The following is a 20,257-nucleotide window of genomic DNA, read 5'->3' as shown; positions in this document are numbered from 1 at the left end:
GGTCGTATTTCAATCGATTTCTTCGTTCGGAGGATAAAGCTCCTCAAACTCGAACGTCTTGCTTCCGTTTTCGCAGACAGTACACAGATGAGGTTCCAGACCTTCCCGTAGACCTGGATTTACACTCATATTGTGGATGCATTTCAATCGTTTTTGATTTGTGTCTGCAGCGATGCGAGGAAAAACATTACCCTCGAAGGGTACGATGAAAGAAGAGATGATCTTTAGTGTAAGAATAAATGAAGAGCTCTCTGCAAATCGTAGCATAAAATCCAAATTTGCTGTGAAATTTGAATTGGTTGTGCAAGGGAACTGTAGCCTTCGAGACATACAGGCAGGAGCATTTGAATTTCGATTGTCATCTGTTTGAAAGTGGTAGGCGTGGTAGGCCATGTTTTGTGTATGTCCTTACGGGGATATAATCTTTTAAAACATTACTTGGGATGCTAATATTTTGTTCGTACCGTACATTTCTGTGTACTAATTACCATCGTCATCAAATAATCACTACTGGTGACTCATTAATCGTTTTATATGATTTCACCCAATATATTTTGCACGTCGTACAAAGAAACACAAATCGTTCGGAATGACTTTCTTTGCCTTTTGTCTGGTTATTTACGGCCTAGAATACAATAATGCATCGATGTTTTTAATGAAATAGAAGTGATCTGTAAAATAAACCGTGCGAATATTTTTGAATTTCTCGTACCTCTACCAAATACATACTGTAGAAAGCGACGAAAGTTTTTATTGTTTTCTGGTAATTATTTCCTTCAATTTCGTCTTAATTATGGTTATCCTTCCTGTGGTGCATAAATATAGTAAACGAAACTGAATTGGCACGTAAAATGATGCGAGCGGCAAGATGAAATTCATAATTCGTTGACCTCCGTTAATCAGCACTAACTGCCATCCATATTCTTCTCTATGAGTGGCCATACTTTCTGACGACACGTCAAGTGTTTGGAGAGGATGGACAGGTGGTGGGGCGTGGCTGTCTCACGTGGAAGCTGCGAAGGAACTGAGGCGCGACCTTTCGCATGAGATGTCGGCTGCCTCGGCATTAAACGACCGAGGGAATGCATGTTCAGAAGAAATAGGAGCACAGAGGGATTACGAAAGTAATAGATTAGAGGCCACATCAATGTAGGCCACAGCAGATGGAATTATTTGGAAATGATTGGGCATACTTATGTGACTAACTCAATTGTTCAACCCGAAGGTTGGTTTGGATTGGTTAGGGTAGAGCTGAACCCAAACTTGATTAAGTGGCAGAATCTGATTACATTCTGAAATGCATTAAATTGGTTAACACATCGAAGTTGGCATTTCCTTAGGCAGTGGCTCGAGAACGACTACTCTCCGACATAATCTGTATAGATTGGCTTCCCAAGAGTACCAATGCTGGCCGGTGAGCTTCGTGGTGGCGTGGCTAGAAAACAAGAGAAGTGGCGGTTGCGAAGGAGAAATGATTTCATCTCCTCTTCTTAATGAGAAAACAATTCAATCTTTGAATTACCCTGGAGCCCTAATAAGTGATAATTTCAAAGGAAGCAATCTATTCTTTACCAGTGATGAGTTATTCAATGATATTCTTTGCCGCTGAGGTTAAATCAACAATTTCAGCTTGCAATGTATCCATAGCCATGTGCTCTCAATGCGCTCAAAGATGAACTTCAACTTGGCCGATTTATCGAATAAAGACCTCAATCCACTCGTGCTCTTCCGCAGTCACTGTTCACACGTACGAGTTGAGCGTGACAGTCGACTGCACAGCATTCAACTTCGACGTGAAGACAGAGCTTTAGCTGCGTCACCATTATCAAGTTAATCGGTTACCTGAGGCATCGATAATGATCTCGATTAATCGGACAGGTTTCTCTAAAATTTCAAAATTGTTGCGCCAATACAAAGATAACACATGGTACTGCAATCCTAAGATTGGTACACTACAGCCCTCCGTTTCCTCCCATCTCTCCCAAGCTACTTCATTCACCTCCCGTCCTCATATCTTTCTTGATCTGTCCAAGGTATCTGTCTCTCTGGGGACTCGTCCATCAATTTTTCTTTCCGTAATGTTTCCCACGTAACTGCTGTATCTCATTGTGAGGCCAATACACCGTGTTCTTCTTTGGCGTACAGTGATCCATAGTATCTTATTTCTCCTATTTTTCTATATATCTCCTCAATTCTCACCCCATTCGTCCTTTCTACCTTAAGCATCATCCTCCAGCACCAAGTCTCGCAGGCCTCCATTATTTTCTGATCGCTTTTTCCGATGGTCCAAGCCAGAGGCGTAGCCAGGAATTTCGTTCGGGGGGGGGGGGGGTCTAAAATCAGGGGGAAAATTTTTGAAAAACAGGGTACTAAGTAGAGGGTTTAAACTAACCGATTTCAACACTTTCCATCATCGGAAAAACTTCATTTGTTAAAAAATATCTTGTAAATTCATGATTCTTCAGCCGTTTGTTTTCTTTTATGAAGGAAAATAATTGTGTTTTTATATTCCGTGGGGGTTCGGACCTCCCCCTGTCTACGCCACAGGTGAACCACTTCTGAACCATTGAGTGCCACAACACACGCGAATGTTTTCACGTGCTTCCCACACTGCAGATAGTACTACATGCATTATTGTAATATTGGGGCGCTATTATTTCCTCCGCTTCCCCGCCTTCCTTCTAAGCTTCTAAGCTCCACCCCTATCCCTTAGCCTTGAACTCTAAACAACAAACCGCGGCGGCCGAACTAAACTGCTCAAACGCCTCACAAGACGCCCCCGCCCCCTTTCCACCCCCACCCCACTTTGCGCGCCAAGCCATCGCCTTCCCCGATCACCGGCCGGGAAGTTCCGAGGGCAACCTTTTCACGCCCCGCAGATGAGAGCGTTTACCTCGCAGCGAACGGCGAGGGAATGAAACCATCTCACATTCTCCACCACGCGACGGCGGTTCCGCCTTCACAGCCTTCATAGGTGCAGTAGACGCGTTAGTTACGAAGGCAAAACACTTGTCCCAGCATGAGACTCTGAGGAACTTCAGTTGCTTCACGGGTTATAATGTCTAATAGAATAGCCTCTTACAGGGGCTATATTTGATTTTCTATAGAGAGCGTTAACACATGCAAAAGAAAATATTATGAAAATAAAAGCATTTATTTTAAAACCCTCGTTATTATTCGAATTACAGGTGGAAAATAAACCACCCTCTCTTGGCCCAAGGTCTTAATTTTAATTTATACAGATGAAAGACTGCATGTTGAAAACCGAAAACGTTGTGCGCGTTAATATCTACATCCATATATTATACTCTTACTTGACGTAAATAAACAAACAGACATATACACTGACGTCTCCCCTAATTCCCTGATCAAAATCAAATCCCTTAACTTTTCTCTGATTAACCTGACCTGTAACAACGCTGTTCTATAGCTTTAAATATATTATTTACACCAGATGTACATTTCTACGTAGAGGTTTGGTGCAAACGATGACAGGAGCAGAGGAATGAAGGGTGAAGGCATTCGATTTGGTCCAGCAGAAAGAACTATGATACAAATCAATTGAGTCGACCGAATCAGAAAGTCCTAGGATCATTAAGAGGCCTACATAAACTTTAATAAGAAGACGGAACAACTTAATCGGGCATATCATTGAGGCGAAATATTGTCCAGTAAAATGGAAAAACGCGGAAGGAGACCCGGAAGAATCGCTGCCTACCAGATGATGATGAATTATGACATCAGTGCAAGAAAATTATTTAAAATAGAAATATATTGACCAAAGATGAAGTTTCGAAAACAAATCATAGTCACACAGTGAGTGGAAGGTAAAATTTTCCACAATGTATGCTGAATTAAATTTGGAACTTGTTGCTTATCTGCTGATGAAGGGGAGGGGGGGCTTCATGCATCAGTGGAAACCTTTTTGCAAAAACTGGTCTTTGTCTGGTTCTTGCACTTATACATCCTATTTTAAACACTAGCAGGCGCTGGTGGATGCCATTTTCAGCCCAATGACAGCTTCGCCTGCTCCACCCGCGATATTTTTCTGATTTTATTTTACGTTGTGAGAAGGGATAGAGTACTATACGAGGACCAGAGTAGTATGCGAATAGTATCCGAGAGAATAGATTTTAGCAGTAAAAAGAAAAGAGGAGGACGGCCACAGTCTTGTATGGGTGTGTTGAGGCACAAGGCAGTTCTCTCACACCTCCCTGGGCCGCTATGGTCCCGAGAACGAGGAGTAGCAAGCACACACTGAACAAACATCTCTCAAGAGACAGGGGGGAATTCAACCGCGTCCCCAGCATCCCAAGCAGGAGCACACTGCTTTTTTCTCCTTCCCTCTTCTTCCCCCCCCCCCAACCCCTCCGGTGGTCCAATTTTGGAACGGCGCCGCCTGGAACAGGAGTGAGAATTAGAGGCTCTGGCATCTCCAGTGCCCCCAAACGAAAATAGGAGGATCAAAATGGAAATAAAACACACTTCAAACGGACTGTCTCCAAAAAACGGCCTCGCCGAGTCATTTAACTGTCACAACCAGAGTGAAGAAAACGCTCACTTTGTACACATACTACTGCTTAGGGTGATTCATATATTTTTTGCTAGTAGTTAGCCCTAAGGTTCCACTGAAATGGCTTCCGGGGTTATATCACTCGGCCCTTGATTGCTGGGTGCGCGTGAAATTGCCTCCGATTCAAGTAACAACTTGAGATGTAATAACTTCAGATTTATCCGTTGCACTTTATGAAACAAGTAACTCAGTAAGCAGTCACAAGAAAGAGTTCAAAATCGTAACCACTAAGGATGAGAGTCGTAGGAAGGAAAAATTTGCAATAAGTCTTGAAAGTGTAATTGTACTGGCCGGCCTATACCGACTGTATAATTGACCGGCTATTGGGAGGTCCAGGCTCAATCACCGGCCGAGCTAAGTTATTTTTTTGTGAAAAATTTCATCGAGAATTGGAAGTTTTTCTACATATTCTTTATATTATGCGCACCTTAAGGTCGTCCTAAAAAAAACAGAGCAACTCATTGATTCTCGATAAAAAATATTAGTGTGTTAACTTTTGTTGGAAGGTGAACCTCACGAAAGCGGCTTGAAATGACTGGTAGTTGATATCCGCATCGATGCATTCATGGATTAAGCCTCCTGTCCAATTTGATTTAAAATAAATTGACCGATCCAGATGGGGTTGCACACACCAGTCTTGAAACTTAACCGGAATGAATGTTATCACGACACCGGAAATACAGAGTGTTTGTCACGAGGAGAAAAATATATAGATTTAAACTGGATTAAAAATTGAACAATACAAATAACAAAACATCAGTATCAAACGATGAAAGAGACTTAGGAGGGGGGGTAGCAGTGAATTGTTTTGGTGGAGGATTTGAAAACGGTGTGTGGCAGCGGAAGGGATGTGCAGGAGGGAAGGATATTTTGAGGCGAGGGAGTAAGTTGCACGAGGTTGGGTATTCGGTGGAAAAGAGACTAGTTGAGACGGCGTTGGGGTAATTGAATAAAAAAAATGGTGACGTAAAATTCATTTCACGTTGGAGACTTGAACGCCTGGCAATTAGTAAGGACCAGAGCACAGAGTAAGGATAAAAAGACAGTGCATTGTGAGAATACACCGTAATACGGCGCTTAATGGGAATTTAACCTGGATAGACAGACCGCAGCATCGCCCAAAGTGAATCAGGGCGTTCCGAGTTCACCGACGATTGATAGACGCGCTTCACACATCCCTTCCGTCCGAGCCGAGCAACTTCATAACTTCTCGCCTCTCTCTCAATAAACGCGGTCGGATCGACAACGCATGACGAGAAACGAAATTCATTTAAATTTTAGCATTTACTCAAAAAATACTGTAAGACGTGTTATACTAGTCACATTAAAAAAAAATTGCATCCACGCCTATATAGCGCACAAAAATGTCAATAAAATGCTTTAGAAAAACTGATTTTTTATTCAAGGATTGCAAATGCAAGTGTTAGTTTTTATTTGAAAACAAGTCAGGAAGGTGTTGAGGATAAGTGCGAAAGGACAGCACTGAAATGTCTCTTCATAAATCCACAGAGGAATGAGGAAAAAGTTGCATCTGGAGCACAACCAAAGCAGCGAACGTTCCAACGAAGGTGGAGGTGAGTGGCTCATTGATGACTGCGACGGAAGATGACCACGATTTGACGTGCTCAATGCAATTCCTCCACTAATAAGCGCCGTTTCCACGCCCTCTCGATGCGATTCACAGCGAAGCAGAGGCGCAAGACGAATAAGAGGAGGAAGCGAGAGAGAGAGACGGACTCGCCGAAGGTTCGCGCGCAACAGACAGACTCCAACCCATCATCCCACGCGCGCCACTTCCGCGTCGCGCCCTTCATCTTTTTTCTCTTCTACCCCTCTCCACCCTTCTGCACACCCACGAGGAAATATTCGAACCGCGCGCAAGGAAGGACCGATTGGCGGCCTTTCGACTCATTTCGGTGACCCGAGTCAAGCGATTTGGTTCTTCCTGACGGATCGTTCTTCCAAATCGCACAAAGTGAACTACGAGAACGCAAAGAATCATAGGATCGCATGCTTTCCGGGCGAACTATTTTCAGAAATTCTTCACTTGTTCTCCATCGGGTCTGGCTTTCCGGCGCTCGACTCGCGCCCTGATGAAGATGCGAGAGTCGTGGATCGAAACGTACGTCGGCGATGGAAAACCCGACACGGTGGAGAACCCGAGAATTGCAGAACAACGAATCACGCGAACAAAATGAACTATCAACGCGAAATATCTACCGTGAACGACGCGAATTAATTCACCGCTGAGGACCAAAATTAAGACTGGAACTAAATGAACACTACGAATGGGAAAGAACGTTGCAAATTGAATGAACAATGCGAAATACAATGCATGAAACTGGAAGGAATTCAGGGAATCAAAATAAAACCAAATGAGTGAACAACCGGAGTAAAAAAATGACGCGTGACATATCCTTTGAATATCATATTGATGTAGGTTATGTCGATGGTGAATCATTAGAAATGCAAGTATAACGTTATTTCAGAGCTAAATATTTTAAAAGGCATTTTAATGAGAAAATTTGAAATTGCAGCAATGCGATTGCTTTATTTTATGTTTCACCTCAATAAATTAACGCATAAAAATTCTTTACACAATATATACACTTACGTTATTTCACACCATCCTTTAATTTTTTCCAATGTACGAAATTCTCGTAATTATTGCATTCGATATTTTTTTTTCAACTGTCACCGCGTTATACCCGGGATATTTTTTGGAAGATTACCAGTGTCAACCCTTCATTTCCCTTCATTTGACTATTTTCCATGAACAACAAGATGAAAATTTACTGCATGAACCATTTCTACAGCTACATACAACCACACAAGCCGCCTCAACAAGTGTGTGGCAGGATTGTAGGCAGATGCGACCTCAGCCAATGACAAGTAAAAGGGAATGATCTAGCGAACTTCCACATAGTATTTATGAAAGTCCTTCATTGCTCGGTGGAAAAACGGATTCCTACAGCAATCAGTTCGGCAAAATATCTCTCTTAATTTATTGTTTCGCCTTCGGACCACGAAATAAACGTGGGTTTCTGGCATGATGTCCTCCGTGTGACAATCACATCTCCGTTGTGATCAATGACATCTATTCTTAATTGAACAAGCACTTTAAGCCTAGAGCGTATTCTCTAAGTCTCCAGCAGTGACCAAGAATTCGTTTAGTCTGTGAAACGCTTTCTTTGCGCCCGTGGAAGTATTTGACGAATTGCGTTGCTTTCCTTTGTATTCGATTTAGTTCTCGAATTTGATAAATGGCACTATGTGATATTTGGAGGAGGCGACTAGACTGCACCATAGGGTCCACATTTGATCACAGCTACTTCGATTTTATACAAGTTATACACAATTCGATGATCATTTCACAATTGTAAGCACTGAAATACATTATTCAATCTTCAGCCAAAGGGCTTCTCCAAGTCGACAATTGCTATTAACGTCGGCTTGTTCTTCTCCATTCCCTCAACTATGAGCAGCACAAGGACCCAAATTGCCACAGGTCTCGCGCCCTTCTTTTTCGTGAATCTGACATTGTCCTCATCTTGAATTGGTCACCACTCGGTTCATGGCAGTCAATCTTTCACAATGAACGATTCACTCATTAGCGACACAGTTCTCGAGCAGAAGACAGTGGGCCGAAAGGGATGCCGGGACAGCTAGAAGCCGCCTCTCCTCCCTCAGTCTCTCTCTCCCCAACTCGCACGAGAAAGCGCTTTTGGGTGCTCGTGTGCTATTACACGCCTCTTTCCCTCGGACCGGTTCCGTCGTTTTAACGATTCCCCTGCGCCCCCCATTCCTCCGTACGATTTGTATCGTAAACTCCTTCACGCACGTATTCATTCTTCCCATTCAGTGTCGTCGTCGTTACCGTAAAGGCGCGCCTCGCAATAAAATCCTCAAGGAGGCGGCGGTTTCGTAAATTCATCGAGCTAGCTCAATGAAGACGGGTCACCAATCATCGGGGGGGGGGGGGGGGGGGGGGTGGAATTCGAAGAACGCTAAATAAACTAGCTGTAGCCTCGTTTCAGGAAAGAGGAGTATACTTAGAAAAAAAATGTTTTAGAAGCATGAATCTCATTTAAGGAAGGCTTTGCTGTAGTCAAAATCTAGACGTAATATCTAGACGTCCACTGAAGGATCCTCTCTAGTAGATAATATTCGAGGTAAGAGACTCACACCGCATGCAAGCCTAGAATTTTACCATAGCGCTAAGCATTTAGATTCGAACTGCTAATTGAAGGGAACACAAGGACTCGGAAGAGAGGCTAGGCGATACCACCTCATCTGAGCACAGGAAGACCGGTGCCAATACACGCAATATAACACGGCCAGGGAGGTAAATGCTTACATAAAAATACTCCAGACAACAAAGCAGAATCACAAGGATAATACTGATTCGTGGCTTGGATCAAAACTTTAAAAAATATACTCAGTGATTGAACCTGAAGGTTGGTTTGGCTAGGTGAGAGTAGAGCTCTCCTGAACCAAGCCGTAACAGTGTGAATTCCACGTATTGAGGGTAGAGGGGGTCAGTTCTTTTCCCTGGTCTACCTAGCCTTTTGTTTGGGTGTGTCCGATGGCTTCGCCCGAGATTTGAAGCCGTGACCCCTCGATCAACAATAACGAGCTTTATCCACCAGGCTACCATAACGAAATAATACACATCTAACATCTCATACGAAAGCGTAGGCCATCGAGACATAGCTGGACTACTGCGCCAACGTCCGCGCACAAAGTACTTACTTCCGACGATATATCGATCGTCTTCCATAGCGATGAGTCGATATGTGCGAATTAGGGAGGCCGCAGATGCGTCCTGAAATTCTTAGGTGCGCACCATCCTCGAGCAAGCGAAGAACTTAGCATTCCACGATACTAAGTACTCATCAATATTTCCACAAAGTCAACAAATGAGGAGCAACACAGAGGAATGATGAGATTCAAATGAATAAATAGATCGTAAGAATGATGCGGAAATTCTATGAAGTGCAGGAGAAAAGAGAAGTATTTTTAAAACCTTGGGTAGGAGACGGGGAATTTAAATCTATCACATGATAACGCAAGATGGAGCAATGAAAATTATCGTTGAAGGAAAGGTGGAGGGGAATAACAGCACAGGTAGGCTTCGGATGAAATACATGGAGCAGGTAATGACGGGTGCAAAGAAGAAGACTCATGTCATGAGGTAATAAAATATAAGACGACGGGAGAATTGAGAGGAGAGCTGCGTCAACCCGATCTTAGGATTGTGGTCCAATGATGACGATGAAGATAGTAAGATAACGAGTAAGTAAACTGAAGAAAGTTCAAGTGACTTTCCCTACAAGCTCTCACAAACTGTTACTCTGCACCAAATTGGATCGCTAGAATAATTTTGACCGGAATCGTAATAATCTAAAACTCAACTGTGGAAGGAAAAATTCGACTGCTAATATAAATTTACGTACTCCTATGAAGTATTTGAACGCCATAGTCGAATATTTCCAAAACAGGATGCCTTATTGTAGATAGAACATGTAAAAAAAAAACTCGAACCAAAATCGAATACCTATTGGTGACCAATGAAAATGCCCAAGTATAAATGAGAGGAAAAGTATGGAAGAGAATTGATTAGACTCAAATACTACCAAGCAGAATGTTTTCAATTACAACCTTTAAAGTGATCGCATTTTGGCAAAAATCATGTCATCGAGGGAAGTATTACTCACAAGTAGTTAGTGGTAGGGATAGTTAAAATACAATACCTGAATTATCGGCTGCATTTCGAATCCCTTACGGAGGAAGAATTCAACATCAGTGGCTATCTGCGTCAAGAAATCGTCAATATTTCCGGCGCCCTAATGTAATTGGTAAAATATTACTGCAATGACTAACACTCTGTATATCTACACATGCATACTTACCACCCAAAAATTAATTTTTCGTAAAATTAACTAATGTTACAAAAAATTTCTCGAAACAGTTTTTGATAATGGTAATTAATATGTTTTTGGCTATGAATTGATCACTAGTAATAATTTTGGATCCTGAATCGACTATCTGTTACAATTCGGTAACATCATCACCACAGGTCAACAATGCTAAAATTGGTTTGACGCAGCTCTCCACTCAGTTCTCCTATCAGCTAATCTTTTCACATCTACGTATTTCTTCTCTTTCACATCTGTCTTTACTTGTTACATATATTTCATTCGAGGTCTTCCTTTTCCTTTCTTACCATCCATCCACTTGCCCCTCGACGATTATCTTCATCAGGTCATCATGTAAGAAGATGTGGTAGATACGTTATTCACGTCTACCTATCAAGGTTATCACGGCTCCTTTTCTGCCCCACTCTTTTCGCGACATCCTCAATAGCACCACATAACTGAAGCCTCCACTTTTGATTTCTCCGCAGAATTAATTCTCCATGCCTCATTTCCGTGGAGAAGCATTCTCTACACGCAAGTTCTCATACATTGATTCCATTCCTCTAAATTAAATGGAGGCAGGTGAGACACGGCGAACTCATTCTAATAGTTCAGAGAGGAAAAGCAATGGCAAGTTCCACGATGGCTTATTGGAACGTCCAGACTGATAACTCTAACTGTACGTATATGATATCTACAATAAGTTCACGATGATGATACCTTTTTATCAAAACCGGTCGCATCATTGAATAGTCGTGGAACTTGCCATTGCTTTTCCTTTCTGAACTATGATGAATTATTGATACGACCTGACTTATGACTCCGACAATACAGATACATTATACATATATACAATAAGTTCATGATGACTATGCTTTTTTTCGAAGCTGGTCGCATCTTTAAATAATTTTGAACTTTCCATTGCCTTTACTTTCTTAAATGCCCCCACACACTATACGTAAAACTATCACTCGATTATATTAGTCTTAAACGCACTATGATGCCACCGAATTCGCAGTCGCGTCATGAAAACGTCATCTCTTAAATACCGCTGAAGTTCCTTGCGTCACTCCACTGCACGAAGCGAGTAAAACGCGTCCAAAGGTGAGTGGGTGGGCCAAGTGAACTTCCATTTTAAGAATGAACGGGATCCGGGCGTATCCCTAACCCAGTCACTACGTCACGGACAGTGACCAGCCGAACCATCCACGGCGGCGCGTGTCCTCGAGTTCACGAGTGATCGTGACGCGCGTGAACGCACGGAACGGAGCTGCAGAGCAAGGCCACAATTTCATGTCTGAATCACGCCACCACATTTTCCGTCCCTTTCCAGCCATAGCTCCAGCGATCACTCCAATGATGGCGGAAATAATGGCCGTTTCACGCATTAATTATTCCCATCCCTTTCTCCATCACTAGGTACGTCGTGCACTGTTTTTCGTCGGTGCTGTCAACGTTGGCACTAGGCACCTTTCAGCCAATCGGATCGCATGAGCGCCAATAGCTGTTGTAACGCCACGTTTGCCTTTTAATGGAATGAAAGTTGTAAATACGGAGATGACCGTGTGATTCAGAAAATGATGAGTCGAGCGATCGCTCATTTGGTCTTATTTATAAAAACTATCGCGGGAGCCATCACTCTGAGGGACGGAAAAAATGATCGCGTGATTGAGGTTTTTAGAAAGGATTTCCATCAATCCATTCATGACTAAGAGGGACCGAATTTTCGCGAATGGCGAAACGTCAAAATTTCAATCAAACGATTTGTGTTTACGTGTCTGTGATGTTGAGTGAAGGGGAACTGTCAATCAAAGCCTATTAGCATACTTTGCACGTATAAAAATAAACTAAAATTACACATTTCCACAATTATTTGGATTCGTACGACGCGTATCGGCCCAAAGAGCCACCATTTGGAAAAAGATATCGCAGTACACGAGAAAATCACATTTATCCATTTGAGGAGGAGGTGGGGGAAGATTTGGCGATTTTGAAGAAGGGGTGGGAAAGAGATGCACGATTGGGAAATGGGAATTGGGAAACTAAGACAATGTGGAAAAACCAGTGCATAGCAGGAGGGGGAGTTTTTTTTCCGTAAGTCATTTGTTTTGTAACATTTGATGTTTAATTATTGACATTGATGGGTGAGTAGGTGATAGGAGGAGAGGGGGAATTGTTGAGGAGAGAGGAGAAGTGGCTCGAAGTAGTGTGGCAGAAATAAACTGCATCTTTGAGAAAATAAAGGGGATTCGGAGCAACAAAAAAAAACGCCCGACATTACAGTTTTCTCACCATCTTTGTATTCTTCCGTTTTCCACGCATTCTTCAAACTTGCCAAATCCTACCCCACCTCTTCCTCGAAATGTGTAAATGTGATGTTCTCATGAACTACGACGCCTTGCAGCAGATGAAGGCATTGTGAGTCCAGAGACGTCTCAGTTTAAATAACGGTGGGAAAGTGCAATCGTATTTTATTTTAATAAATCGAACTTACAATGCATCTCGCCAATCGGTTGAAGAGTTAACGTTTTATTATAAGTATGTGTATGAATATTGTCGAAAAAACTATACTTAAAATAGCTATTAGCGAACATTAAGTGCCTCTTGTGATGACGATTGGTACATGAAGTAAATACAGAGCAATCCTTCTCCAACCTACAGAGATCCCTCATTTCCTTACCTGAACCTAATTTTGTGATAAATAAACGATTTTACTTGTTCATAAGGTCCAAAATGTATAATATGTCACCGGATCCAAGTCTGAAAACCGTACCTCAATCATGAAAATTATTAATATTTATACCAATAAACATATTAATGAACTGCGCTTTCAAACACTGTTCCCCATTGTGTCTATTTGCGAGCATACCTTTTTTTTGTAAATAATAGCAGCCATTACATAGGTTACCTAAAGGTACTTCCCTAAGTATATAATCAAAGTTCCATTCTGCATGGTTTCTTCGAAGTAATAATTTTTAGTATCATTAAATGCAAGGTAAATATTTTCGTCAACCAAAAGTTTGTGTGGGATAGACTAAAATCTAATCCATTCATTTCGCCAGAATTTATGCGATAGAAACACAAAAGGTGTACAAGAACCGTTGTAATAGGGATATAGATATTAAAATTAGCCGAACGTGGCAGCCGTTAATCACGAAAAGCGAAATCCAAACTGCCAGCCTCTCCCCACCTTACCCTCCACCCATAATGTCATGCGTTTCACACCGGTCGCCCCCAAGACAGAGAAAGTGATGATGGAAAATACGGCAATCCAATGGAAAAAGAAAAAACACAAGAGAGAAAAATAGTGAATGGATTTCTTACGCAGTCGCCATTTGCGAAGACAACGGAGGGGCGATCACCGAGGGATAAATTCCAATTTGGGCTGCTAATCGGTTTTTTTTTAATATGATTCTCATGGAAGTGAGATAGAAGAGGGTGGAGGCATTCGAAAAGTGCTGCTACCGAAGAATGATAATGAGAAAATTATAAATGAGGAGGTCCTGAGAAGAGTAGGAGAGAAGAGAGGCCTCATGAAAACTTTGAGAAGAAGACTGAGCAAGCATATAGGCCATATTTTGAGGCATGATGGCCTGATGAAGACAATCGTCGAAGGACAGGTGGAAGGCGAGAACGGAAAAGGAAGACCTCGAACAAAATAAATGGAACAAGTAAAGGAGGATGTGAAGAGAAGAAATACGTAGGTGTGAACATATTAGTTGGTAGGAGAACTGAGTGGAGAGCTGCGTCAAACTAATCTTATAGGAACGTATATTCCGAACGAGTATATTCTGTTGAGTGATTGTTGCATGTAGTTTTTAATCCAAGAATGATAAGACTGTTTGTAACTGCTCCCCCTCCTAAGAAATAAATCCTAGATCCGCCATTGGGAACCAGTGATGATGAATTGAAATTTATAATCGCGAACACGAAATATATGGAATTCATAGTTTTTCAGTGCTATTCCTCGCGAGTAAAAATGCTGATCATCGATACATAGCGCACACTTTTGAGAACCGATTATAAGCGTCCCAGGTAGCATATTTCATGAAGATTCAATGGAATGGGCCTTCTATGCGTTGTACCCATAAATATTGTTATTGCTTAGTAATATGAATTTTATGGTTGCACCCTAGGCGCGGCGAAAAAAGTTACACTTAGTATGAAGTGATTCCTCAATGCCGCACATTTAAGTTAACAACGGATGGGAATGGTTTTTAATATAAATGGGCAGGAAAGGCGAAGACGCGAATGAAATTTTATCGCACGATGGAGGAGTGAAGAGGAGTCGTCGGAAACCTGACAACGTGCGTGGAAGACACCTCCGCAGAAATTTGTTCTCCGATGCGATCTTCTAGGTGAATGAGTGCTGGCGTCTTCTTTTGCCAACATTATTTTTATTCCTCTATATTTTCAAAACCCTTTTGTTTTTCGCATTTCAATCGCTTGATAGTCATTTACTACCCATTACAGGTATCCCCCACCAAAAACAGTTTCATCTTTACCACGACTGATTCTCCAAGATTGCTCTCTATTTCTTCAAGCAGTCTTCCTGCTACGCCTCAACGAAGGAACTTTCCGAGATTCTCACGTCACCTCTTTATGGATGCATGGAAAAGCAAAGAAGAACACTTTTCTATGTATTCATGAAGTAACTGTATCGACAATAAATAATAGCCACTTGGGTTTTTGATCACTGTGACATATCAGCAGTGGATGTTGATGTCCATGAATAATACCCCCCAGAAAAGTCAGCACATCAAGTGTAAATTACGCTGCCTGAAATAAAACTATCCCATAAAACGTAATACGCTTAACACGACACCTTTCAGAATCATATTTATAGTGTTAATAAAGGGACAACTATACTTTTCCATTTAAAATCCCTTTCCTTGCCCGCTCAATAGTGCTGCCTTCGGGAATTATTTCACTCGACCAAACGAAAAGCATTTTCATTATATTCATAATTGTATTTCCTCGGTCTCGTTCAATCGGCTTGGGCGCCGAATTCCCCATCTTATCATCGTAGATTACTTAAAATTATCACCACAATCTCAAAATTTGATATCTGCAATGTCCATTTTTATTTCACCATTCCTCCATTTTTTTCCACAGCCTAAATTGAGTTAGTTTCTTAGCTGAAGCTATGCTCTTAACACTAAAGTCCTACACGGCAGTGAGGATTTCATTAATTGCTACGTTGAACGTTTCTCCACAAATTTGCGATCTCAAGGTCAAAATAAACATAATTTTATTGGTCGGACACTATGAGGAAAATTCCTTTTTAATACAAAATGGGGTCTATAGAATGGGGTTTATGTTGCGTGGACAGTTACGAAGACTCGGTGAGAGGGGACGTCAGGGGGCTCAACACCATAGAGATGAAAGGAGGCTCTGCAAACCAAGCATCGTGATTCCCCAATTTTTAACATGACCCTGGTCACTGAGAGCTTTCATGTTGTAATACATTCTAAAGTAGAGTAATAAAGGAGAGGAACGTCCTATCTGCAGTTATTTTTAAGATCTTCCCTGCAAATGCGAAATTTTTTAAGAAGAAGTGCTCATCAATTATTGGTTAATTACATGGTGGTTTAAAAAGGAGAGTGTGAAATTGGGTTAATTGGATCAATGTTCATTTGTTAATTGCATTATATTAGACTTAATGTATTTTATGGATTGTTTGAAATTGGTTTATTGGGACAATGTTAAATTCTTAGTGGGATGAGATTAGAATTAAAGTATTATTTTCTCCATGGGTGTCTTTTCAGTTTCTAAACTTTGTATTAGATCGGTACATTTGTTATTCATGTGTATACATCTAATGCTGTCACCAGGCAATAGTCTACTTGCAGCAATGTGTAATAATTAAAAAGCTTGAAAGCTAACAAAATGTGGTGTTACTGGAGAATGATGAAGATCAAATGGATGGATCTGTCAGTAATGCGGAAGTTCAAAAGGATATAAGAGTAGAGGAGAAGTCTTTTGAAAGCCTTTGGTAGAATAGTAGCCAATGCAATCGGCTGCATCGTGAGAGAAATGTAAATTATCTTTGAATGACAGGTAGAAGGGGAGAATGGTGGAGTTAGGTTAGGGATTACATGCTTAGAGCAGGCGATTAAGAATGTAAAGCAGAATAAATATGTAGGAAATAGAAGATTGGCCGACAGGAAAACTGTGGAGAGCAGCGTCAAACAAATCCAAGGATTTTACTTTTGGTTTTCAATAAGAGAAGAATTAGAGCAGTCATTACGACAAGTTCAATTAGTAGCAGAGTTTGAGAAAAAAAACAATGGATTCTCATGCACTCTTCCGGGTATCCTCCGCGTTAATGATGCTGTCGACAACAGTTTCACCCATGATCGAATGGATGGGCGTCTTCAGGTCGAGGTGTTGTCGCCAGCAATATCAACGCGGTGAACACCAGGAAGAATGGAGCAGAATCATCGTTTCCCCACCGCACAAGCCTTCGCACGAGTTTCCGAAAAAAATACACCCCAATTTTTTAACATATATGTATTCATGCAGTTTCAACCCCAAAAATATCACCAAGTATGAGGATGAATTCTCCTGGGGTATTATTCCGGGTGAGATGTTCTATGTTGGCCAACATGGAGCAAATGAGCCGGTGTAATACCCGAGAAGAATTATCCAAGTCATTCGCCCGGAAGACCTGAAGTATTCACCACGAAGTAGACATATTGGTCCTGTATCGTTGAATGCAAACGGCGGGCATTACTTAATTTATGTTGCGTTCAAAACTGGAAACTTTTATAATTCTAATGGTAACTTCCAGACTTTTCACTGGTGTTTAGGCGACGTTATCGAAAAAAACATTAATGAATTAGTATATTATGATTTTTAAATACTTATTTTATACATTCGTTACTTATAGCATTAGTTTTCATTATAAAAGATAGGGGAAAAATATTATTTTGCCGTCATTAAGCTCTCCGATGTGTGTCCCCGCATTAGAACCATTGATGTGCAAGCGGGCCGCACTCTGCAGCGGATCCATTCTGCGCGCGTGGGCCACATCCGATTGGAGCGGATACGAAAGACTGAGATAAAAGCGGAACTACCAAAGATAAACGCCACGATGAGAAGGAAAGTTTGATCAAAGATTGAACAAAGAGAGTCCTGTTTACCGAAGTGACCTCATCAGGGCGAGCAAGGGACGTTTGGTTTCACTCTTAAAAGGCGCACCGCGTGCACGTGACTTCGTGACTCAATATTTGCCAGTTCACTTACCACAAAAGAAACTTTCGCGGAAAATCTACGCCACAGGTTTCATAACTGTAATAATACCACCCATAAGTAACTATCTCCCCTTAAGTTTGACTTTAAAGTGATAAGGGTAAGATTAGGATTAGGATTATATAAGGCATTCTAAGCGTAAATCAAATATACGGAAATATTGGGGCTAAATTTAATAATAGCTTATTAAGCAAACTATTGGCAAAAATGAAACATTTAACATTCGCTTACAACTAAATCTGAAATAAAAATGGAATACGAGATAAACTTCAGAATATCAACAGTAAAAATTGACAAAATTTGCAAAAATACCCAAACCTAACCTCACAAATTAATACGAATTTGGGCAAAAATGCTTCTCCCGAAATACGCCTCCAACCAGTTGCTGTTTAGTAGAGTTTAATTAGAAGTTGAATTCATGTGAAATAACTGCTTTTAATCAATGGGACATGAGAATGCTCAACAATCCGGTGTAACCAATTGAGAAACGCCGACAATAATCAACGCTTTAACCAAATCCACCTGGCAATATTCAACAATTGCATCGGATCCATGACACAAAAGCGGCAATATACAATAATTGGAAACAATTGAGAGGACTAAACTCGTCTAGTCCCATCTTAATTGTTAAGTATATATCTATTTCAGCGGCAGCGAGCGGCGCGAAACATCTGACTGCCGCGAGGTGCTACGTGATGAAGAAGAAAAAATCATCGCGCATCTTCTGGTGGGCGGTCTCGGGAAATTTTGGACAGGGCAGGCAGCGGCGGCGAGGGGTGAGGGGGTGATCGGCCTCAGGAGAGGAGAAGCACCTCTCCTCATCCACGCCGGCCAAGGAGACCAAAACAAAAACAAAACAGCAGCGGCAGACTCACCTGTGGCTTGCCCGAGTCGTCGTAGCAGCGAGTGCCGCCTTCGCGAAGCTGCGATGCGCGCTGTTCCCTGAGGGCGTCCGCCGAGGGCGGCTGCAGCTGTCCCCGGACGCACTGCGAACAAGAAGCTAGCAGCAGCAGCAGAATAAGGAGCTGCGATGGACCACTGCGATGCCAACTCCTCAAAGGGTCACCCAGAAACATGGCTAAGTTTGACATTTCGGGACGATGAGCGCTATTACTTTGATCCTTTCGTAATTGCGAAGTACGCGGTTTTTTTGTCCCGCCCGTTTTAACGAGGTACTCTTCCGTTACAGCGACGACAGATTAGTTTCTTGCGTGGATGGATGCACTCGCGATTTTAAAATGGCGCACCCCTGAAGGCGCGAGCAGGAATTATTATCTCCTCGGAGGAACAGGAGGCGTGAAGGAGGCGGTCGTCCCGGCGACCGGTTGCTTGGCAACGCGAGGAGAGAGAGCCTCCCAAATAACTTGCTGCTGTTGTGTCTCCCCTTCGGCGGGTTCACTCCACCCGTGGCGTCCACATGGGAGGGTCACTGGTTCGGGTCCCGTCCGCCGGGAGTGCACTCTTAAGAGCCACTTTTTAGACCAGCAGTAGCCACACTCTCTCTCTCTCCTTTATATAGTCCCGCTGAACGAGGAAGCTATATGAATATACAGAAAACAATCCGAAAAGTTTTCACCATGGACGCGACAAATTGTTGACGAACAGCACACGGCGACGCGGGAGACGAATGCTAGACGGCTGTCAAGGCAACGACCACAACTGCCGGGTGGAACTTACGAATGCCTTCAGCGGGTTCTTGAGTCAAAAATTCTAGGAACGTATGGTCGAAATTGACTTTTCTGAGAGATAATCCTTTCAGACGCGTATGCGAGAGCCTCACCGGAACAAAAGAGCAACCTTCCAACTTCCAATAACTTCTTCAGAGTTATATATCCGTGTATAATTGAACGGCGTAGGGTAGAAGATGAGCCGGGATGTGAGGTAGGAGCTGGCCTATTTCACACCGGAATAAATGCAGCAGCAGCAATCCACTCACAGACACAAAAAGAACAACAACAACACACGCATTCGCAACAGAAAGAACTCCCTCGCTAAGTCTTCGCTCCCGGTGAGCAAGGGAGCTGCTACGCGAGAGGAAGATGAGCAGTCCAGAATGAAAAACAGTCCAAACGATCGTCTCGGTACCTCCTTGCAACGAGTCCCGCCACCGACTGGGCTAAGCCAGCGACGTGAGGAGTCTGGAGGAGGGTGGGGGGGAGGGGGAGGAGATGTTTGAGCCTCTTCCCCTCCAGTTTCCGCCTCTAGACCTTCCCCCCCTCCCCCACTCTGAGGAAGAAGGAAGGAGAGAGAGAGAGATAAAACTCGCGTGAGGGGAAGCGAACGGGACAAGGCGTGGGTATCCATCCAACCCCCACTCCCTGCCACCCACCACCCACCCCGACCTTCGTATCCACGGAGAGGGGGAGGGGGAGCGCCCCTCGACTCTTATCTCCCCCCTCCACGTCTGCGGACCATTCATATCTACCCCCTCACTCGCCCACCCCCCCCTCCTCACCCCCTCTCCTCTCTTCGCCAAAGACAAACACACCACTCTACATACACAAATGCATAG

General features: G+C 42.6%; 1 protein-coding gene across 2 annotated transcripts in view; it reads right to left on the bottom strand.

Moving 5' to 3' along the window:
* LOC124159563 (laminin subunit gamma-1) overlaps positions 1-20,257 on the bottom strand; it is a 390,848-nt gene that overhangs the window by 334,655 nt on the left and 35,936 nt on the right. Inside the window, exon 1 of one of the 2 annotated variants that reach the window (XM_046535457.1) lies at positions 18,621-19,873. The exons of the other annotated variant lie outside the window; for it this stretch is intronic. Within the exon in view, the coding sequence (XP_046391413.1) occupies positions 18,621-18,836 (216 nt within the window). The 5' untranslated portion in view covers positions 18,837-19,873. Of the gene's footprint in view, positions 1-18,620; positions 19,874-20,257 lie in introns of those variants that run through there. 2 annotated transcript variants of the gene reach the window in all.

The sequence above is a fragment of the Ischnura elegans genome, chromosome 5 (assembly GCF_921293095.1).
Source record: "Ischnura elegans chromosome 5, ioIscEleg1.1, whole genome shotgun sequence".
Taxonomy (NCBI): domain Eukaryota; kingdom Metazoa; phylum Arthropoda; class Insecta; order Odonata; family Coenagrionidae; genus Ischnura; species Ischnura elegans.
Note: the sequence above shows the minus strand (reverse complement) of the source record. Positions and strands in the feature narration are given on the sequence as shown.